This window comes from Miscanthus floridulus, chromosome 3, assembly GCF_019320115.1.
Source record: "Miscanthus floridulus cultivar M001 chromosome 3, ASM1932011v1, whole genome shotgun sequence".
Lineage (NCBI taxonomy): Eukaryota > Viridiplantae > Streptophyta > Magnoliopsida > Poales > Poaceae > Miscanthus > Miscanthus floridulus.
The window spans coordinates 114284391-114301923 of record NC_089582.1 but is presented as its reverse complement, the minus strand read 5'-3'; the positions used below and the strand labels follow the sequence as shown (position 1 = coordinate 114301923).

Genomic DNA, 17533 nt, shown 5'->3' with positions numbered 1-17533 from the left:
AAATTAGTGACATGCCTACTTACAGCCTAGTAGATGGCTTCAGTACATGCTGCTCATTTATTCACCTGCTACATTTAATGCGCATACGCCTACCAGGGTGATACATCTAGGCCGTGTAATTTTTATCCAACGTATTACTCAAATGAAACTTACGTGGACATGCTGGGCGGCCGCCAAGCGGCGCGGGCTCGTATCTCTAAGGCCAGTCTCAATAAACATGTCATGGAAGTTTCATGAAAATTAAGGCCGTGTTTGGCCGGGCTCCGCTTGGCCTGCTCTTGTGCGAGAGCCGGAGCCGGAGTGCCGGAGCCTCAAATTCGGGCTTCACCTGCCGTACGCCAAAACAGCTTCTGCTCTCTCATTTCATGGCAGAAGGGCTCCTCCGGCCTGTGCCGTTTGGTGCGGCTCTGCTGCCGGAGCCAGAGCCGGAGCCTCTAAATGAGTTGACACGACAGCAAAAGCCACTGTTTTGCATGTATAGAGAGTATTGTCGTTTTATGGCCACGAAACGAGCTCCACGCGTTGGAAAACGGATGAAACCTGCACTGAGCGGCTTCCTTTCGTTTCATCTGATCCGTGCGGCCAGCGGCAACTCTCGTGTTTCTTCCCTTGCGACGGCGGCCCCTTCTGCGGCGGTGGCCCCTTCTACGGCCCCTGCGACGGCGGCCGAACGCAGCCTAGGCCTGGCGTCCGCGGCCTCCGTGCCCATGCGTGGCGGCCAGCCCTCGGCCTGGCGGCTCCGTGGCGAGGCCACGGCTAGCAGCAGGAGGCCGGGCGGCGTGCGGATGCGGATGCAGATGCGGTTTGTACGCGCTGGCGCTCGTCGCCGTCTCCCGCGCTCGCATTCAGGGCCCGGCCTGTTCGGCGACTGGCGGGCACAGGTGGAGGACCGCGGCAAGGAGCTGATCGCGCGGGCGGCGTGCTGCAAGGCATCGTTCGGGGCGTGTTCAATGGAGTACTTCAGTGTGTGCGGGCGTTCGATTGACTGCTGAATGCATGTTGCTGTTTGGTTGAATCTAGATGCATGGTGCTCGGCAATCCGGCATGCAGACATGCAGTTGTAACACCTGAATATGGAAGCTTATAATTTCGATGATAAGCTGTGAATCTCTTGGCATACTCGATCGATATATGATGTGGTTGGCTGTATCCTTTCTGCAAGAGGTTACACAGTTTGCTACCACAATTGATCGCAACACAGTATGCTAATTAAATGTTAAAGTTATCCTATAAAACTGTGAAACGAAACTGTATACTGAGAGACCTATTTTATCTGAAGTGTCATGTCTTGGACCTTGGAAACTGGGACCGACACTGGCCTAATGATATCTGACTGTTCGGCCCGTTCGGCCGCTGCTTCCATCCGCACCGCGGGACCCCACTGTCAGTTGTCACGCATACACGCAATCACGCTCACCGGCCGCGCACACAACAAGTGACAAGTCCGCCTGACCTCCGCCCACCAGAAACCTGCGAATCAATCCCGAATCCCGATCGGCCGGCGGCGCGGGAGGCGATGCCGGAGAAGGCGGTGGACGACGTCATGGAGGCCGCGGTGGGGGTCCACTTCAGCGGCCTCCGCCTCGAGGCGCTGCGCCTCTCCACCTCCGCCCCCTCTTCCCCTTCCTCCTCCCTCGCCGCCGCGGCGCACGCGCACTCCAACGGCGCCGTCTACGCCAACGGCACCGCCGAGCTCCCCTCCCCTGCCGCTGCCCGGCAGCCTTTCGTCATCGGTAGGTCGTCATGCGACCCCTCCCTGCTAGCGCTCGCCGCTCGAGCGGGTGGAATGGCCGGCTCGGTGTTGGTCCCGCCCTTTCTCGGCTTCTCGTGCTGGCTGGCCGATCCTCATTTGGTGGCCCTGATTCAGAATTTCTGCTTGATTTTCTCAAAGGGGTTTCTGGAGGGACCGCGTCGGGGAAGACGACGGTGTGCGACATGATTATCCAGCAGCTGCACGACCACCGCGTCGTGCTCGTTAACCAGGTGTGTGTGCTCACTGCTGCTTCTGTGGCTGCGAATGGATTGTTTTGGTTTGAGAACGTCCTGCTGCTGCTACTGCCTCCTGTCAAGCCTGGTTATGTGTAGTGTATTCAAGTTATGCAGTTCGAACTGGAAGATCGGAGATGCAACCTAGTGATTTCATAGATGGGGGATAGCTGAAGATTCTTGTGTATCTGTATGGAAATGCTAGTGAGGTTGTGCACACCCATCCATTTGACTAGCTTGTGGGCTGCGATAGTTAGAATTGACAAATATGGATTAGGTTTGACAAGTCATGCAAACCAATCTGATGATGGTAACTTCTGAAAAACCTATTGAAACTTGAAACTCATTTTGAGCTTATCATTTTGCAGGATTCATTCTACCGTGGCCTAACTGCTGAAGAGTCTGCACATGCACAAGACTACAATTTTGATCACCCTGGTACTGCATTTACTGTTTTGGGTATCCTGCCTGTGTCAGCGATCAGAGCTGAATTGATTTGTTGACATGTGAGATGGACTGTATTCTTTGCTTGCAGATGCATTTGATACAGAACAACTTCTGGAATGCATGGGACAACTGAAACGTGCTCAGCCTGTAAATGTTCCTATATATGATTTCAAGAAGCATCGTCGGTGTTCTGACAGCTTTAGGAAGGTAGCAGTCACTCACAAACTTGTCAGCGTGAAAAAGTTGCTAACCCTTTGTGATTTGGAGTTCATGTCATTGACCTTTGAATGATTTTGTAGAACGTTTCTTTCCTTCTTTTGTATGTCTGTAATTAGATGACTGTTTCATACCATGAATTATAAACCTAACTCCAACCAAACTGCCTTTGCGTGTTTTTTAGAGCATTTGCAACTTTATTTTTGATCCTCCTTATCTGCGCCAGAGGGGCAATCTACAGTAAGGCAAAGAAATTGGAGGTTTGGTTTTTTGTTATTACCATATTCTGTTTTTTCTCTCTCTTATAGCTATAAATATTGGTGCAGAGCGACACACTTTTTCTAAAAGTAGCATTGTAAAATTACATGAGGTAAAAAACAGGGTTGAATTAGCTGGCATATATAATAAAATCATGATGATACTATATATCTCATCAGTTGTCATATTTCAATGTTCTGTGTTTTTGTTTATTTCAGTAATTCAATACCAATATACCTAAAAAATTGGATTCTTATTTGTCATGTTTAAAATTAGGAAGTTCATGTGATTGTAAGCTGATAATAAACTTCACAACCCTTTTACTATCTAAGCACCTGGTCCTATTTCATTTTGCCAGGTCAATGCATCAGATGTCATTATTTTGGAGGGCATTTTAGTCTTCCATGATCAGAGAGCTCGCAATCTGATGGACATGAAAATTTTTGTAGACACAGGTTTATCCTCATTCTCAGTGTAGCATTTGTTTTGTTATAGAAATTATGAATTGCTCCTTAATTTATTTAGCTGAAATGGTGTTCTTGTCGTGATGCATAAATCAGATGCTGATAGTAGGCTTGCGCGACGAATCAGGCGTGATACAGTTGAAAGAGGAAGAGATATTAGCTCAGTGCTTGACCAGGTAGTCCTTCTATTATTATTATTTACCTTGGGTTTATAACCCTGCGGTATATGTATGCCCTTTACATCTTCCCCTTTTTTGTATACAATTTTTGCAACATGAAATGCTGTTGGCATGTGTAGTATGGGAGGTTTGTGAAGCCAGCTTTCGATGATTTTGTTTTGCCTTCAAAGAAGTATGCTGACGTGATCATTCCTCGAGGAGGTGATAACCATGTAGCAGTTGATCTGATTGTTCAACATATCCGTACCAAACTTGGTCAGCATGACTTGTGCAAAATCTATCCTAATGTTCATGTTGTTCAATCAACTTTTCAGGTAAAGCTAGAAATCTTTACCGATGGTTTAAATTTATACTGTTATTTTGCTAATTTCATAATTCCTTGCCTTTTGTAATGAATTTAACAGATCCGAGGAATGCATACTCTTATTCGTGATAGGGAAATTACTACACCTGACTTTGTCTTTTATTCAGATCGATTGATCCGTTTGGTACTACTTTATTTCATAACCTTTATTTCCCTTCTTCAACTTCATGGCCAGTTATTTCATTTAGTTGATGTATGGATTTTCTGTGTAAGGTAGTGGAGCATGGTCTTGGACATTTGCCATTTACAGAAAAGCAGGTCATTACTCCAACAGGTATTTTGCATGTGGCACCTTATATCTCGTAGCCGCTTAGTTGTGCACCTTATGAGTATTTTACTTTTTTCTTTCTATTTTGTTCCATCCTGAATGTTTGACTTTCAGGTTTAGGCTCAGAGGAATATCTTTTGTAACTGTCTAGAATAAGTTAATACTTTATGCCATCTTGGTTCCTGAGATAGTCTACTATTAGTTCTGAGAAACTTAGCCACCTCAACAGTAATGGATTACCTTATCGTTGAAATATGATAACTTGTGCCACATTGTTATGTATCTATCTGTGTTTGCTGATAACATTAGTACCACTTTGAAATGGCAATTTGTGGCTGGCTGTAAAAAAATATTTGGATAGGATTTGCTTTTGTTGTGTTTGAAATATCTTTGGAAAACCAAACTAAAAAGGCATAAAAAGCTTGTTGATGATCCTTCTCATTTCAGACAATTTGTGTTTTTTTTGTCATTGTTTGCCTAGGTGTATCTTACATTGAGAAATAAAAATACTATGATTTTGGTTGAACATCATCTCATCATATTTGTCTGGGTTCAGGATCTGTTTATATGGGAGTTGACTTCTGTAAGAAGCTCTGTGGAGTGTCTATTGTGCGAAGGTAAGCCAAACACTAACACAAGTAAAAACATTTCAAGAAGCAGGGATCTTAATGATGTACAGTTGGACACACTCTGAATTAACCATGACTCATGATAGATGTTAAACAAGAATGTACATGAGGACTTGTTATGTAGAGAATTTTGCATTATATCTTGGCGTGTAGAAGCTTCTGCCTTTTGTATTTGCCATGCTCTTTTTTAAGCATCAATGGCAGGTGCTCTGCCTTTTCATTTAGCATATTTGCCATGCTCTTGCAACATAGTTTTGTAAATAAACCAGACTAATTATGTGGAACATTTCCTCCTGCTTTATCTGGATACTCTTCGTTTATGAGTATTTCGTTCCTTTTATGATTCATACTTCACCATCATGAATCATTATGACCACTTGGTAGCCAATATGTTCATGTTTAACTTCTGTGCAAGCAACATGTTCGAAATTTCACGTTATCATTCGCATGCATCATGTCCATAACCACCACCCCCCCCCCCCCCCCCACACACACACACACACCCCACACCCACACCCCAATGAACTGTTGCAGTAAATTTTGTACATTTTAAATATATTAATAGAGTTATGGAGTAATTTTAGCTTTATTTATACCTCATTTAATTGCAGTGGTGAGAGTATGGAGAACGCATTGCGTGCTTGTTGTAAAGGAATAAAAATTGGTAAAATTCTAATTCATCGTGTTGGAGACAATGGACAGCAGGTAAGCATTCAGATATTATGATAAACGATTCCTTAACAGGTACTCCCTCCATTCTGAAATGTAAGGTGTTTCAGGTTTGTCCTAACTTCTAAGTCAAATTTCTCTAACTTTGACCAAGTTTGTAGAAAATATAGTCACATCTAACCAATTAAATACACTATCAAGACATTTCATGGTGGATTTAATGAAATTAATTTGATGTTGTATATGTTGGTGCATTTTTCTATAAACCTGGTCAGTTTTAGATAAGTTTGACTTAGGAAAAACTAAAACATCTTACGTTTTGGAACGGAGGGAGTATGTTTCAAGTGATTGAACTAATCACCATGGATAATTATAATAAACTTTCTGCATCTAGCTTGTTTATCACAAACTACCAATGGATATTGCTGAACGACATGTTCTACTTCTGGATCCAGTGCTTGGTACAGGTCAGTTTTGCCTACTATTCTGTTTCTGCTGCTTGTTTGTTTGAACTGAAGTTGATTTAGGTTGTGACGACAAAAACAGATTCAGGTTGTGATAACAAAATTACATGCTGTAGAAACTATCCACATATGTCCAGAAATTATTTGGTCTACGAGATATCCTGATACAATATCACTCAAGGATAATCCATAATGCATTCAAAGATGTGCAATCAATGAAGAATCTTGTTTATTGGCATATCTGTTTGGAAGTGCCCTGAATCTTGTAAAATCTGATGCATTGCTGAATTAACTGGTCATTCTTTATGCCCTCAATAAATATGAAAGTTTGGTGTTACATCCTTCTCTTGAGTTTGAAGCAGATACTTCTTGTGCTTCATAGTTAGTTTGTGCAGTATTTATCAGGCTATGAACAGGTAGCACAGGTCGATCTCACTATGCTCATGATGATGAATTTATTTTATAGGCAACTCAGTGGCCCAAGCAATTGACCTTCTTATAAGAAAAGGTGTTCCTGAGGGTCGGATCATTTTCCTCAATCTCATCTCGGTATATTTTTTTTGCATATTTAATGGTTCCAATGCTTATTATCTGTTTTGTTTAGTTGCATAACCCCTTCTACACACCCCTTTTTTTGTGTGTGTGTGGGAGCAGGCTCCTGAAGGGATTCAGTGTATTTGCAAGCGATTTCCTTCGCTGAAGATTGTAACGTCTGAAATCGATTATGGTCTGAACGAGGAATTCAGGGTGATACCAGGACTGGGAGAATATGGTGACCGCTACTTCGGCACAGACAATTGATGGCTCATACCACTCTTGGCGTGTGAAGTCTCACTTGATCCCTGGATAGGGATGATATCTTGGAAGTAACATTCACTATGGAGGCCGTAGTTGTGTTTAATAGTTGTACAACCTTTGACATAAAAAGCTTGACCAAGGGCAGAGGGGGATGCCAGAGAAGGATCTCTGTGAACTCGGAGAAGGTGTTGTACGATTTTAGCCTTGTACGGGTGCAGAAATATTGTTCATCACCTGATGTTTTCAAATAAGCGTCTTTGATTCAAATATTTCTCGGTGAAGTCACGAGATCAAAATTTACAAAGCGCCTAATTTGGATTAAGAGGGGGCGAATGAGGTATGGAACTGGAACTCCGACGTGGTGGTCGAGATGCTTAAGGGCTCGTTCGGTTAAGTCGTTTTGAGGGCAGGAATCAATCCGGCCAGTGGGGCTTATATAAATTAAAGTAATGATTTCGGCCAGAATTCTTTCTGAGCTTCATTCCCAAAGAAGTGAACGGGGCCTAATAGGGCCTGTTTGGTAGAGCTTTATCTGATTCAGATTCTCTGAGAAATCTGATTCTTTGACTGAAAGTGATTCTCTTTAATTCTTTAGCGTAAACTCTTGAAATCATGATGGAGAATCACTTCACAGAATCAGGAAAAGCTAATTTTTTCAGCTCTCAGCCTTCTAGTTCATTTCAGAGAATTACTTCACGAAATCAACAGAGAATCACTTTTTTCTAGAAAACCAACAGAGAATCAGCCCAAGGAGTTCTGCCAAACGGGGCCTATGTATGCTGTCCGCTGATTCAAAGCATTGAACGACCAACACAGACGCTGACAAGAAAATAATAAATTATTGCTATTGTCAAAGGAAAAAAAAACGTGTCCGAAACCGTAGAACAGAGATGCAAACCGCTTAAGCTGCAAAGGATAATTACCGCATTTCAAGGCAAATTGTGACTATACTTGCATGACAAACATTGATTAACGAAGTAGACATGTCCCAGTAATATGATTTCAGCTAGGTCGGGTGGGCCATGGCGTACTCCCCAGCCCAGTCTCTGGCGGCGCTCTCGACCTTCTTCTGCCTGTCCCGTCTGATACGTCTTGGGCGCGATTGGTTTCATTCCCGGTCGAGCCAGGCTCGTACATTGGAACCAGGTTCTAGCCAGCCTGGCTAAGCTCATGCAGAAGAGTTTTGTTTGAATGGCTGCACACATCTATCCTGGCTAGACTCGGCTGGTGTTTGGTCAGCTGCATGCACGTCAAATACGAACCTGAGATGAACGCGTTCAGCAGTTTCGGCCACAGCGCGAGCGTCTGCGGAGCCTGGCCCGGTGGAAACGAAGCCTCGCCGCGTTCCTACCGAGCCTGGCCGGGGGCGGGGGGGCCTCCTTTTGCATCTGGCGGGACAGGCCCAAAGCCAGGATCAGGACACCAAACAGCCGAAATCTGCACGAGGGCATGCATGTCTGCTGGCATGCGGCGCACCAAACACGCCCCAAATGGGCCGTGCATGATTCCGTTGACGGAAAGAACATTGTTTCGATTTTATCAAATCCTCTTTGGACACATGACCCACCAGCATATGGGCAGTCAGATGGGCCTCTTATATCCAATGGTACAGGCCGGTCCTCCGTGGACCGTGGTTGGGGCTGTCGATCTCAGCCTGTCTGTCGAAGTCTCGAAGAGATTATGCAATCACCAGCTAGAGGTGTCACTCACTTGAGGGGACTTGCAGTATACAGGTGACCCATGACCATGCATGCCGCTGAGGGGGGCTCCATGGACATGGCAGCAGTAGGGGGGCATGAGCCCCACACGCCCCACTGTTCGATCCGTCTCTGTGCATGCCCAAAACTGGGGAATGGAGCCAGGATTCCAGGAGCAAGTATGCGCATAACCTAGAAGCAGAAAGGAACTGAAGCGTGCACAACCCATAGACGCTTGTCCTTTTGCTAAACAGCAATAAACTATAGGACGCATGATGAATTTAGGATAGGATACAAGTATTACAGTCCATTTCAATTCCGCGTAGAGACTTATTTGGATGCACTCGTATTTAGCTATGAAAGTGAATCTGAAAGATATCAGTCATCGAGGCTCATTTATGAGATTTTCGGTCTGTTCGCTCGTTGGTTTCAACCAGCCCAAACCAGCCAGCCAACAGTGTTTTTCTCTCACAATAAACCAGCACTAGCTAGCCCAAACCAGTCCAGAAACCAACCAGCGAACAGGCCGTTTATCGTGTTTTTTACTAAAACAAAAAAATGGTAGTGGTAACAATACTACGGTAGAATGGCATACATAGCAGGCTAAAGATCAACAACTCGCTGATGTCAGTAATGGATTGAATGTCCCCACAATTTGTTTTGAAATTCTTGCGCCAATAGATTTTGGTGTGATGACAAGGCCAACTTGCGGCTATCCAAGGCAACAGTGACTCCAGAGTGACTCCAGTAGACATGAGCAACATTGGGTAAATCCAGTAATGTTTCATGCAAAAATGGGAGCTACGAATTCATAAGAGCAGCAAGGTGGGGGTTCTAGGTGGAGCTAGGAAGAATTCTGTGGGTGTTGAACAGTGGAGCATGGTTGGTGCGAAACGAAGATGAAGCACCAATTGCCTTGAATTTTTTTTATGAAAACACATATCAGTCACTTGAGCCACGCTGATGCATCTGAAAAATAATATATTTTTATTTATCTCAATTCCCAATTTTATAAATCAAGCTAAATTTAGAGCATTTTATGACCATTAGCACCCTGCTCATGGGTCCCTTTTTGTTCTTCTACAGCTTGCTATACACTGCAGCGGCTCTAAGTAAGGTATAAGACAATTCAAAATTTAAACATACCAGAGGGTCAAACAATTGAAATTTTTGTGTAAGGCTGGTATTATCAGGCTCAACAAATAATTGAAAACTACATCGATCTTGTCTCGGCAGAAATTTGCGGAGCCATGGGATATGAATGGAATAGAAAGGAACATGAGCGACATTTATTTAGCCCGAATTGATCGATGGTAGTTTTTTTTAGATAATGAAAAATAGTTCCGGCTTCAGTCTTCTTTGAAAAGAAACATCAGTGCACATAAAAAACAAGAAAACACACCTCATTAAAACTTATTACAAGGTTATGAACTAGAGACTGAGGCAGTACACATAAGACCATCCATTAAACGCAAAAAAAAATCATGGCACTTATTTCAAGTAACTTACATACCTTGTGAATCTGCAGCCTGTTCGGGAGGCCATAAACGATCGTGGATTATTTACTGCTGGCTAGTTTGGTATGAGAGAAAAATACTGTTTCTGGCTGGAAATTTATGATCGTTTACGAGCAAGCGAACATGCTAATGCTAGTTGTATAGAATTGAGCCAAAAACCAAAACCAGTGCGTCCCCTTAACAAAATCGATGATAGTTGTATAGAATTCATGCAAACGGATGTAGTTAGGAAGCATTTGGAGAAGACAATTATAGTCAAATAAATAAAAAAATATTTAAAAAAACTAAAATATAAGGCTGTCCTCAGCAATGTTTACAAATAGGTGACATGGAGGTTAAATATAATTCAAAATAAAAGGTTAGATAGTGGCAATCGTGTCAGAGATGCAAGCTTGCATTAATTGCTCATTTACTCTAGTTTGCACGTTGGGCATTAATGCTGGCGCGCGAGGTGTGCGCGCGCAAACTGCTTTGCTGCATGGAAGTTTCATTCAACGTACGCCCACGGCCCCGTAATGCGAGGTCACAAGTTAGGATTCCCTTCCCGAGTCCCGACGCGGGTCATGACTCATGACGAAGCGGGAAGGCAAGTGGCACCGCGGAGCGCGGGTCACCTGCCAATGGTGTGCAGTGTCGGTCTGCAGTGCGCCGGCGTTCGATGTATTCAGGGCTCCAATTCACCAAAGGCCACACGTTGAGTTAGCTCCCCCGTTTACTTATCCAAAAAAGGTGACTCCCCATTGGACATTGCCGTCGATCCTACTAGTTGGAGACTTTGGCGTGGAGGTTGGACTTAGTAATCATATTTATGTGGATTCTATACTTGGTCTTACTGACGAGCCGCCATAGATATATAGTTGCCCAACAGCTCAAGGCCGGAAAGGAGACAAAATATAATGCGCTGAGTCAAATCGCTTAGGATCTCAGGATCTGGATTTTGTCCCTAAAACTGTTTCTCTAGACGAACGGGATCACTTTTCTTACAATGTTTGGCTAGTTATCTAGATTCGAAATTTACAAGAATAAACGAGTGGAAAGTGATGAGAATCTGGAGAAACACCCTTTTTTGACGATTCTTGCTCGCAGGTAAAACAAAGAGAAGTGATTCTCATTGTTTGTCATTCTTTTACGAACGTTCCGCTAGTTATCTAGGTTCGTAATCTCGAACAGTAAATGAGTGGAAAGTGATGAGAGCCTAGAGAAAACTCTTTTTTGTGATTCTTGCTCACAGGTACTAAAACCAAATAAGTGATGCTCATCGTTTAATTTTTGAGAGAAACTTTTTACCAAAATATCCTTTTGGCAGGTCCAGTGATTCATGCAAGAATAAAAGCATTTCTCGCTATCAAACATAACCTCGTTGAGTTGTTACTACAAATCATTCTAATCGAGCTCGATATGTACTCCTACATACTGGCTACTGGCATAGTACTCCACTCGACGCTTCGCGGAGTCTTCACTTAATTACCCTACAGTGACCCAACCGTCCTCTAGAGTACTGCAGATGAACTAGTCATGATCAATCATGCAATCTGCTTTTCCTTTCTAATGCTGTATCGACCGCCCGTTCCAGAAAGGGCACATCTATACGTGTGCATGACCACGTAATACTAGGAGTACTAACCCCAAATTGCTAGGTCCTCATATGGCACTTGTTTAACGGCTCAATGAATTAACAAACTGTGTCTTGGATTTGACATCTTGGCATCAGCCACTGGTAGAAATTAAAGCCCAGACATCGAGTCACGAGCGTGTTCAGTTAGGGCATCCCAATTTATAAATAGCTAGCTAGATAAGACATAGAAATAATAAAAGATGAACACTGTAGTGGAGATTTATGTGAGCTATGAGAGAGGTGTTTCTAAAAGATCGTGCTAGACTAGTTATTTAGAAGTCGCTAGCTGTTAGATCTCTCACCTCGATAACCAATAGAATTTTTTCTAAATTAGCTATTTGAAAACCATTGAGGACGCCCTTAATTAGCCATCTACTGATTCCCCTTAAATAAAAGTTGGTTGTCCTACTTGTACTACCACTCCACTACAAGTCTACAACTCTACAAGCAGAGGGGCCGGGTGCTGCCTCCTGGGTTGTGCTTGCAAGTGCGGCAAGGCTCTGTTCTTCTTCGAGATGTCGTACAGACACAGCACCAAAAATTTCTGGGGTTTCTTGCTCGGAGCAGCCGTCACCGCGGCCTGCATCCTGCTGCTAGTGCCGCCTGCTCCGTGCCCCTGCGGCGTCCTGCCGGCAGAGCGAGAATCCGTCGTCTTGGGTAACGGAACTCAAGCTGATCCCATTCCCAGCACGAAGAAGCTTCACATGGTCCGTGCATGCATTATATAGCAAGGACCCCTTCTTTGCCATATGTAAACTATATATAGTACTAATTATCCATAATGTTTTGATTCGAAGTTGTTATCACTTCATTGGTTTGCCTGACTGTATATGATGACTTCTTGACGTGTCCACTGTTACTGCAAGCAGGCCGGCATTTCAAATTCAACCGACCACGACTTGCTGGAGCTGCTGAAAAGAGCCGCCATGGATGACAAGACCATCATCATGACCTTCACGAACGAGGCGTGGACGGCTCCCGGCTCGCTCCTTGACCTCTTCCTGCAGAGCTTCCGACTGGGCGTGAGGACGGCGCCGCTGCTCAAGCACCTGATCGTCGTCGCCGTGGACGCCAAGGCGTACGAGCGGTGCCAGCACGTGCACCAGCTCTGCTATTACTTCCGCGTCGACGGCGCCGACTTCGCGGCGGAGCAGACGTACATGCAGAAGGACTACCTGGACATGATGTGGCGCAGGAACCGGTTCCAGGCCCGGATCCTGGAGCTCGGCTACAGCTTCGTCTTCACGGTGAGCACTGAGCACTGGTGTCGGGGTCCGTCAGAGACGTACAAAGCAGCAGCAGCTCCGATCGGAGCTGAAAGATCTGCTGCAGAACTGATTGATGCGTGTGTGCGTTCCTGCATGCTTATGTATTATGCTGGTATAATGTGCCGCAGGATGTGGACATCATCTGGCTGCGGAACCCACTGCTGCGCATCCCGATAGGCGCGGACATGGCCATGTCGTGCGATTTCTTCGGCGGCGACAACCCGTACGACCTGAACAAGTTGGCCAACGGCGGGTTCGTGTACGCCAAGGCGAGCGCACGGATGGTGGCGTTCTACGGGAGCTGGTACGAGGCGCGGAAGGGGTACCCGGGCGCGCACGAGCAGTACGTGTTCGACCAAGTGAAGCACGAGCTGTCGGCGCGGCATGGCGTGCGGGTGCAGTTCGTGGACACCGCCTACCTCAGTGGCTTCTGCGACCTCCGCAAGGACTTCTACAGGGTGTGCACGGTGCACGCCAACTGCCTCGTGGGGCTCAAGTCCAAGCTCCAGAAGCTCACCGAAGTGTTCGACGAGTGGAAGCAGTTCAGGGAGAAGGCCGCGCTGCTGGGCAGCAACACCACCGCGCTGACGGACTGAGCAGTGATAATTATCATTGCAGCAGTGTCCATGTTTTTACGTGTTATTTTTCTTTCTCAGATGCAATTTTAGAATTTTAGTTAGCGTCACAAATTAGATGCCGCCTCACGATGAGAATGAATACTTTTAAGCGATCATATACCAATAATCTTAGTTCTTGCATTACGAGTTTATTATGTATGAGTTTACGAGGTGACAGATCGACGTACGAAACAGCAGCTTTGTACATTCCTTTTATGGGTCTCTTTAGTGCGTGGGGCTTAATTACGAGGGCTTCAACTTCTGCGTAGTGCTACTATAGCAGAAGCTAATGAAGCTCCTCTCCCCTGGCTTTTCACTGGCTTCTTTTGATTACTAGCTCATTTTTTGTTGTAGAGAAGAAATGAGTTCTTTTTTTTCCCACACCGGTAAAACCAAATTTCATTACCATGATAATGAAATTACAGAAAGTCACAGTTTTTACGAGTCACGCAACAAGGACATGTAACATGAGACTAATCCAAGCACATGATCGCAAAGGGAACACATGCAAGGATACAAACTACTGCTACTACCCAGGCTTAGCGCAACGAAATGTCACCAAAAGAGACCCAGCAAGATTAAACGGGTTCCATACAAGGTATACAGCACAGAATTAGCGCACAAACTGCGCAAACCATAAAGCTGACTCTCAACCAACGTAGGGGATCAACTGTTGATCATCGTTGGTGTGAGATTGCGCATCCTGCCTATGGAACGAGAGGGCCACCATCTTCACTGCTCCCGCTCCTTGAACCGGCCACCTGCTGCTCAGGCCGTCCTTCAGCATACCTGCCCAGTGTATGAGAAAAGAGCACATCATACATAAAATCTCAGTGAGAGATTTGATTCTTTTATTATCAAAGCACACTGTATTTCTGGTCCTCCAGATTGCCTAGCAAACAGCAGACAGACCCACAGCATGCATCTGGGAACCCTGTGGAAGGGTATTATGAATCCAAATCCAGTATTGGTCCATATTTCCAGGCCTACAATTAGACCCTAAAGAATAGGCTAGCAAACTCCGAATGTATTTAGCCGTTAAGCATCCAACGAAACGAGCTCTTTTTTTTATAATGTTGTGCAGTGTTGCTACAGTAACTGTGTCAGTAGATGCTGAAGTCGTGAGATCGGTTGCCAAAGAGGGCCTGTATTTATACGGTAGCGTTATTCTACACCACTCCTATCCAACGTTCCGACTAGCACACCCCCGATCTCTTGCTTCCGTCTGACTGGTGTTCTCTTGTATTGTTGCGGCTAACTCACCTCACTCTGTTCGCTTGGCTGATAAGTCATGGCTGAAAGTACTATTGATTGATTTATTGTGAGAGAAAAATAATGTTCGTTGGCTGAAAAAGTACGGCTTATAAACCAAACGAACAGGACGTACTAGTCTCTTGCTGTCATGCTGCTTGGTCTCGGATGTGGTGGTCAGTGTCTACTGTATCTTCCCTTCCTGGTGTCGATGTTCTCAACTCAATGGGTGAGATCCTCAGCCTGTTCATTTCGGCTGGATTGGCTTATAAGCCACGGCTAAAAGTACTGCTGGCTGGTTTGGTGTGAGAGAAAAATATTGTTCATTGGCTGATAAGCCAAGGCTTATAAGCCAGATACGAGCTGCCGAACAGGCTGAGGATCTGTCACAACTGAGTTCTACGCAGTAACCACATGTCAGTGTAGAACGATGTGCACCGTAGTTGTGAGGGTAGCTTCATTCTAGAACTCTAATATTCCTGCCCACTACCAGTTCCACCCCGCCTTATGACTATGGTGAGTGAGATCGATCCTCCAGCTTCATTAGAACCTGTTTGACGTAAACTAGCTTTGTGAAATCTTGGTGGGTTCCATCTAGCATGGGCGGCGTACGTTGGCTCGAACGAAGTAGGTTGGGGTTGGGGTTGCTCCTCCTGGGATACATGTGCTCGATCATGCTCGCCTCCTGGTCATTGTTTCATACACGGGCAAGGCAAAGGGATCTCGGTGGCAACCCTAAACAAGTAAACATGCGTGCTTGCACAAAGTGATCATTGTCTAAAAATTGTCGGTTGCCTTGTATGTATGTGACTATGGCATTTTCCAATAGACCAAGGCTAGAAGCAATTCTATTGTCTAAGGATGCACATTCTATACTCCCTACTCTAGTAAGACTCCTCGCCTCTATTCTATCATAAACTTAACTGGTGAGACCCAAATTTTATTGATCATAGCAAACAAGTACTTAAATTCATCGGCACACACAGTTCATACATCGGCTCTTGAGTTCAAAGTCATAGTGATCCAATGATGCATAAACCTAAGGTACGCAGGATTATGGATATCTTTGGTCCTGGGAGTGTTATATGTCTTTTTATACTATATAACGAAGCAGCAAGAAGATGTTGCGTTAGAAGCGCAGGTTGCAAATATATATTTCAAGTGTGGTGTTTTTTATAGGTATGTTGCAACTGTTTTATATCGATGTTGCAATAGTAGATCGAGATGTTGCAATGACTATACACTTGTGTTTTAAGTGTATGTTCCAAATGTTTTATCTGTTTTAAACGTATGTTGTAAGTGTTTCATCTAGATGTTGCAAAAGTAGATCTAGATGTTGCATATATGTGCAATGGCTATACATACACGTATGTTTCTAGTGTATATTCCAAATGCTTCATCTGTTTCAGACATATGTTCCAAGTGTTTTATCTTGATGTTGCAAAGTAGATTTGGATGTTAATTATATGTAGGTGCCCCACAGGGTTTCCCGTGTGCGTCCATGAAATGAAGCGGCCGCGTGTGGTCAGGGCAGGAAGCAGCGGTGGGGTCCATGCGTAGGGGGTGAAAAAACGGGCGTGGTTATTCGTGCGAGGCAGGGTAGGCGACTTGAGGGGACCCGCGTGCACACGAAACGAAGCCTAGGGGGTCCTCACGGAACAGACGTCCAGACGCTAGGAGGTCCAAAATATAAAAAAAAAAACACTCTTGTCAAGCAGCGTAGCAGTAGCTGGCAGTTGATCACCTGCAAGCAGCGTTCAAGAGCCAAGAAACATTGGCATCAGGTAGCTTAAATTTGTGAACGGATCATTGCTGGAATCATACACAGGGAAGTCTATTTCAAATGCTGGCAGCTACGTGAATGATATGCTTGAAAGACGAGAACGAATGCGAGATCAGATCGTGTCTCCAGGGAAAGAAAGAACTCTGTAAACAGCGGCCATATTACGCGTGAAGTTGAGCGCGTTTGGGACGGTGGTGCCGCACACCTGTGTTGCGTGCGTGGACTCGGGTGTATACGGCAACCCGCGACGGCGCGACGCAATCGTCTCATCGTGGTACACTGGTACGGGAGGGAGAGGATGCAGCTCCGAGCACCGGTTTGCCCGAATGACCGTTGCATCGGAGGCGAGGATGGCGTGAGCCTAGTGCCCCACGTTCAACCATGGCGATGGGAGATCGGAAAGCGGACACAGTGGGGATTTTTCGCGCCAGATCAGCGATTGGGAGGGGGCTGGGGGCCCTGCGCGGAAAGACACGCCCCCGCGTTTCGCAACAAGAGCAGCCAGTTCGCTGGGTCGTAAACGATCATAAATTTTCAGTTAAAATAGTATTTTTCTTTCACATCAAACTAACCAGCAGTAATAATCCACGATCGTATCAGCACAAGTCGAACAGGCGGGAGGACGGGCGTTACAGGCCTCTCTTGCGCGGTGGACTGGTGGTGGTGGGCCGTAAAAGCATGATTGCCCAAAGCTTAGACTTTAGAGCAGCCCACAACGTCTCATTAAGCGGTTCGCACCTGCGCCGGCGCCGGCGGCGATCATATCAGCATCTCGCGGACTCGCAGGTACCGTAGGCGTGAAGCAGTCATCACACTTGGCGGCGACTCCAGCCTGAACAAACCAGTAGCGTCGACGCATCAGGCGGGCGCGGGTGCTCTGGGACGCACCTCTAGTGATTCGCCTGCTTCATCGGGGACAAGCAAGTTGCGCGATGTAATGTCTATATCAACTCATTTGCTTTACTGTTCTATATAGTTGTAGCTGTTTACCTAGCAATTCGAATCGACTTTTCTTTTTTTTTTTCTCGAATACACGAAAGATT

General features: G+C 45.3%; 2 protein-coding genes across 2 annotated transcripts; both read left to right on the top strand.

Moving 5' to 3' along the window:
• Nucleotides 1–1387: 1387 nt before the first annotated feature.
• LOC136542129 (uridine/cytidine kinase UKL1, chloroplastic-like) lies at nucleotides 1388–7046 on the top strand. The gene is made up of 14 exons (XM_066534426.1): nucleotides 1388–1733; nucleotides 1892–1983; nucleotides 2355–2424; nucleotides 2522–2640; nucleotides 3266–3362; nucleotides 3468–3547; nucleotides 3670–3864; nucleotides 3955–4038; nucleotides 4128–4188; nucleotides 4739–4799; nucleotides 5423–5516; nucleotides 5875–5947; nucleotides 6411–6493; nucleotides 6599–7046. The coding sequence occupies exons 1-14, from the start codon at nucleotides 1517–1519 to the stop codon at nucleotides 6743–6745; spliced, it is 1473 nt and encodes a 490-aa protein (XP_066390523.1). The 5' UTR covers nucleotides 1388–1516; the 3' UTR covers nucleotides 6746–7046.
• A 5040-nt stretch (nucleotides 7047–12086) lies between these two features.
• On the top strand, nucleotides 12087–13435 carry LOC136544245 (uncharacterized protein At4g15970-like). The gene is made up of 3 exons (XM_066536471.1): nucleotides 12087–12278; nucleotides 12441–12818; nucleotides 12968–13435. Exons 1-3 carry the CDS (start codon nucleotides 12087–12089, stop codon nucleotides 13433–13435), a joined length of 1038 nt encoding a protein of 345 aa, XP_066392568.1.
• Nucleotides 13436–17533: the final 4098 nt, after the last annotated feature.